At 46.1% G+C, this 3822-nt stretch overlaps 1 protein-coding gene across 1 annotated transcript in view; it reads left to right on the top strand.

The window, feature by feature from the left end:
• The window catches only part of T265_10395 (hypothetical protein), a gene marked incomplete at both ends in the record, with an annotated part of 8103 nt that extends 4593 nt beyond the window's left edge, over positions 1–3510 (top strand). Inside the window, 3 exons of the mRNA XM_009176759.1 lie at positions 1441–1517; positions 1543–1690; positions 3210–3510. Of these exons, the coding sequence (XP_009175023.1) occupies positions 1441–1517; positions 1543–1690; positions 3210–3510 (526 nt within the window). The remainder of the gene's footprint in view (positions 1–1440; positions 1518–1542; positions 1691–3209) is intronic.
• Between the last annotated feature and the right edge of the window lie 312 nt (positions 3511–3822).

Raw genomic sequence — 3822 nt, 5'->3', positions numbered from 1 at the left:
AGAAAGAATCATCAGCAGTGCGCATCTCACGAGACTACTTCCGGCTAATGCTTGAACACCTAACCATTTGGCGACTAGTGTCTGGTCAGTAGTGGGATTAGCTTTCACCAAGACGGGGCATAGCGTCATTCTTCCTTCACTCACAGCCACCACATCACGTGGTCACGTAGAGACTAGCTTCTCGAGCGATGACTTCTCGGAAGAAAGTTTCACTCATCTTGTGAAATTATACTTCCTCTGAACTATTTGTTGGTCATTGATGATGAGGAAAGTTATCGAATCTCCTCACCCGAGTGAGTACGTGACCACGTGGTTTCCCTGATTGAGGCGTGAGTCGCGTTGAGTTGCCCTATCTAAAAGCGAGTTGATCAATATGCTGTTTAGCCGCTCATAACCGAATGGTGAAGTGTTCAATCGAGGGATTGCGAGTTCGAAGCTCCCTCTGATGTTTTCCGGTGAGGATGATACAGGAGTTCCTCGACACGTCAACATAAACCGCCTTCACTAGTGGGATGAATTCTCTATTGAACCTTACCAAATCTCCAGATGGCCCCTTGATCTGTTCGCCGAACTTGGCAACTGATTGACTTTTAGCACCATTCGAGGGGACATCGTCGGTGTGCAGTTGGTTCTTGTTCTCTCAAATTCGACCAGGGAGATGTTCCCTTTAGCGATTTTGCGAAATTTAGGTAGCTCGGATGCGCTGGTTGCTACCATGCTTAGCATTTGGGTTGCAAACGTTTCGTCCCACCTCGGCAAACAGACCAACAGCCAAATGTCTCCCTCGTTTAACCTCTTTCTGTCACCGAGTAAATCCCACTTCGCTCTACGACAGGTGAAATAACGCTTTTGGATTATTCATCCAACACCTGATGTATTCATCCAACACCCGATGCGTCCCTTCCTTGGAACTTTTGTGCGCTTTAGGAAACATTTTCATTCACGCTAGATTGCGATCCTTTTTCTCCTTTTTCCAGTTGAGCCGTGAGGTGAAAATCATGAAGATGTTGAATCATCCCAATATTGGTATGTTTTTTTGTTTGAGATTTTTACAAACTAGTCTTTTCGTTTCTCTTTTTACTGACCTTAGGCTACCTTCTGAATCACGTGATTTCGACCAATTTACCTAACGGGGGGATGTTCATGTGGTAGAGAGACTGTGATCTACACGGCTGGTAAAGTTAAACGAGTACAGTAGTCTTTGCTTCTCGGGTAAGCACCTTTAGGGGAGTACACACTGTCCTTCGACAATTGTAGGGCCTACAGGGGCAACTATTGACATGCCTCCTGTATTTGGTCAGTGAAATTTCACTTAAATCTTAAGCTAGGTGCGGTAAGATTTTCATTTCCATATTCAATACTTTTGCGTATCGCGGCAACATGTTAAACTTCTGCGGAACGTCCTCAGCCCTGTTTGTCCTTCATCTGCATTGCCTTCAGGTGTGAAATGTTCCAGTCAGTTGGGGCGGGATGGCCCAAGTGGTTAGAGCGCGAATTTACTGATCGGAGGTTCCGTGGTTCGAACCCGACCTCTGCCTCTAGACTTCAGCTTGGTGGAAGAGACTGCGTGTCGCGTAGAGACCTCCCCTTCTGGTGGCATGGCAGCTAGGCACCGAAGGGGTGCTACAGCTGAACGATTTTTTAAATTTCCGGCCAATTGTTCCAAATGCGCTAATTTAAGTCAGTTCCAGTAAAAAGGGACTCACTGATGTGGTCGCATGGTGCGTTAGCTGTGCTGCTGACTTATTTGTCAGCTGAAAATCGGTGTCAGTAGTGCGGGACTTTTTCATTTCGGTGTCTTCTCTTCGAATGGGAATCAGTCAATGCGGATAATGGGAAGTTCTGGAGAACTGTTTCTTCGAAAAAATTTTGTCTCCACTATTGAGCTGGAAGGACTCCTTGGGAAGTAAACTGCACTTTTTGTTACCGTATATGGCTTGTCTAGCTTGTCTGGCTATGCTGTTGTTCTACAGACATTTTAGCCAAAACGCGTTCCGAAAACAAAAAACAAGCGTTACGCTAGGGGACTATTTATCAGCTTATTGTTGCCAAAATGAAGCGCTCCATTCTTCTCCGTCAGATATTCTTCAAGAAGGTGGGACTCCCTTCCTGGTACGTTATGCGCCAGTGGTCAAGATGTACTGTATCGACAAGATGAACTCCTTGAAAGAATCGTGTGAGATTCTGCCGAATTACCAATTCGACCTTGATATGCGATCGAACGAATGATGACCGGGCACATACACAAACTCTAGTATGCAAATTACGAGTGCATTGGCTCATTGGAGACACCGTATACTTAATGTGTGTGTACATAGGGGGCGTTAAGTATTAACTGACCTTCAGAGGCGCCTGCGATCGCCAACCCATAGCAGAGGGATGTGACAGTCTCGCGACACGCAGACTGGTGAGAAAGGCTTGGTAGGTTTAGTTAACATAATCCCATGATTTCCTTCTTCCCCTGACGGGTTCCACATTCTCGGCTTATCCACTTTTCGGGCTGTTAGGTCGCACAGCTGATCTTGACATTCTCGGTAGGATTCCCTGCCCACATCGTTCACGACAAGCGGTGCCTGCTCGCGAACAATACATATGTATAGCCTCCGAGCTATGGCGCTTCTACAAACACCCGTACTTGTGTATGACAACTCTCGTTCAGTCATTCATTTCTCTGAGTGGTACCCGTCGGTGTCACGAATGAAGTTCAACACGGAAAATCTAAACCGAATGCCTCCTAATTGACTGTTCCCACGTCTCCCCAAGCTCATCTCGGTTTAGTATTACTGCGATTTTTGAGATCTAGGACGTGAACTTTTTCAAAATCAGCCCACTACCAGTACGCTACTCGTCCAGACGTGGAAGTGTTCTGATATCCACGGGATAAACACACCCTATTTCTGCGGGAATAACAGACGATTTGGACTTCAAACATGGTTGCCTCTAGTAATCGCTTCAAGGAGACTGAATCTGATCGCGGTGTGGCAGATTTTGAACTCTGTGATCCACTGAGTTCGTTTCACGTTGATACCCGAAGCACATTCAGTTGCCTGAGAACATCATAAACGAGAGATTCAGCTAGGTTCCAGGCGAGTCTCTCGAAAGAACCAAATTAGTTTGCAGATGAGTGTATATTCGCTAGTTTAGGATTTACTTTCGGTAGGGTGCTACATTTTGTCTTTGGAGTGGTTAGTGATCAAAAATTTATCAAGATGCTACACAATCAGCTTTGCCGTTAAAGCGCGAATTTACCGACCGGAAGGTCTGTGGTTCGAACCCGCCTCTCGACTTCCCCTTCCCGGGTTTTGGCAACCTGGCAGTATCCCAGCTCTCGCGCTTCCTTCTGGTGGCATGGCAGCTAGGCACCGAAGGGGTGCTCAGCTGAACGTTCATTTCGGTGTCTTCTCTTCGAATGGGAATCAGTCAATGCGGATAATGGGAAGTTCTGGAGAACTGTTTCTTCGAAAAAATTTTGTCTCCACTATTGAGCTGGAAGGACTCCTTGGGAAGTAAACTGCACTTTTTGTTACCGTATATGGCTTGTCTAGCTTGTCTGGCTATGCTGTTGTTCTACAGACATTTTAGCCAAAACGCGTTCCGAAAACAAAAAACAAGCGTTACGCTAGGGGACTATTTATCAGCTTATTGTTGCCAAAATGAAGCGCTCCATTCTTCTCCGTCAGATATTCTTCAAGAAGGTGGGACTCCCTTCCTGGTACGTTATGCGCCAGTGGTCAAGATGTACTGTATCGACAAGATGAACTCCTTGAAAGAATCGTGTGAGATTCTGCCGAATTACCAATTCGACCTTGATATGCGATCGAA

The sequence above is a fragment of the Opisthorchis viverrini genome, assembly GCF_000715545.1.
Source record: "Opisthorchis viverrini unplaced genomic scaffold opera_v5_371, whole genome shotgun sequence".
NCBI lineage: Eukaryota > Metazoa > Platyhelminthes > Trematoda > Opisthorchiida > Opisthorchiidae > Opisthorchis > Opisthorchis viverrini.
The sequence above is the reverse complement of the archived record's forward strand: the minus strand, read 5'-3'. Positions and strand labels throughout refer to the sequence as shown.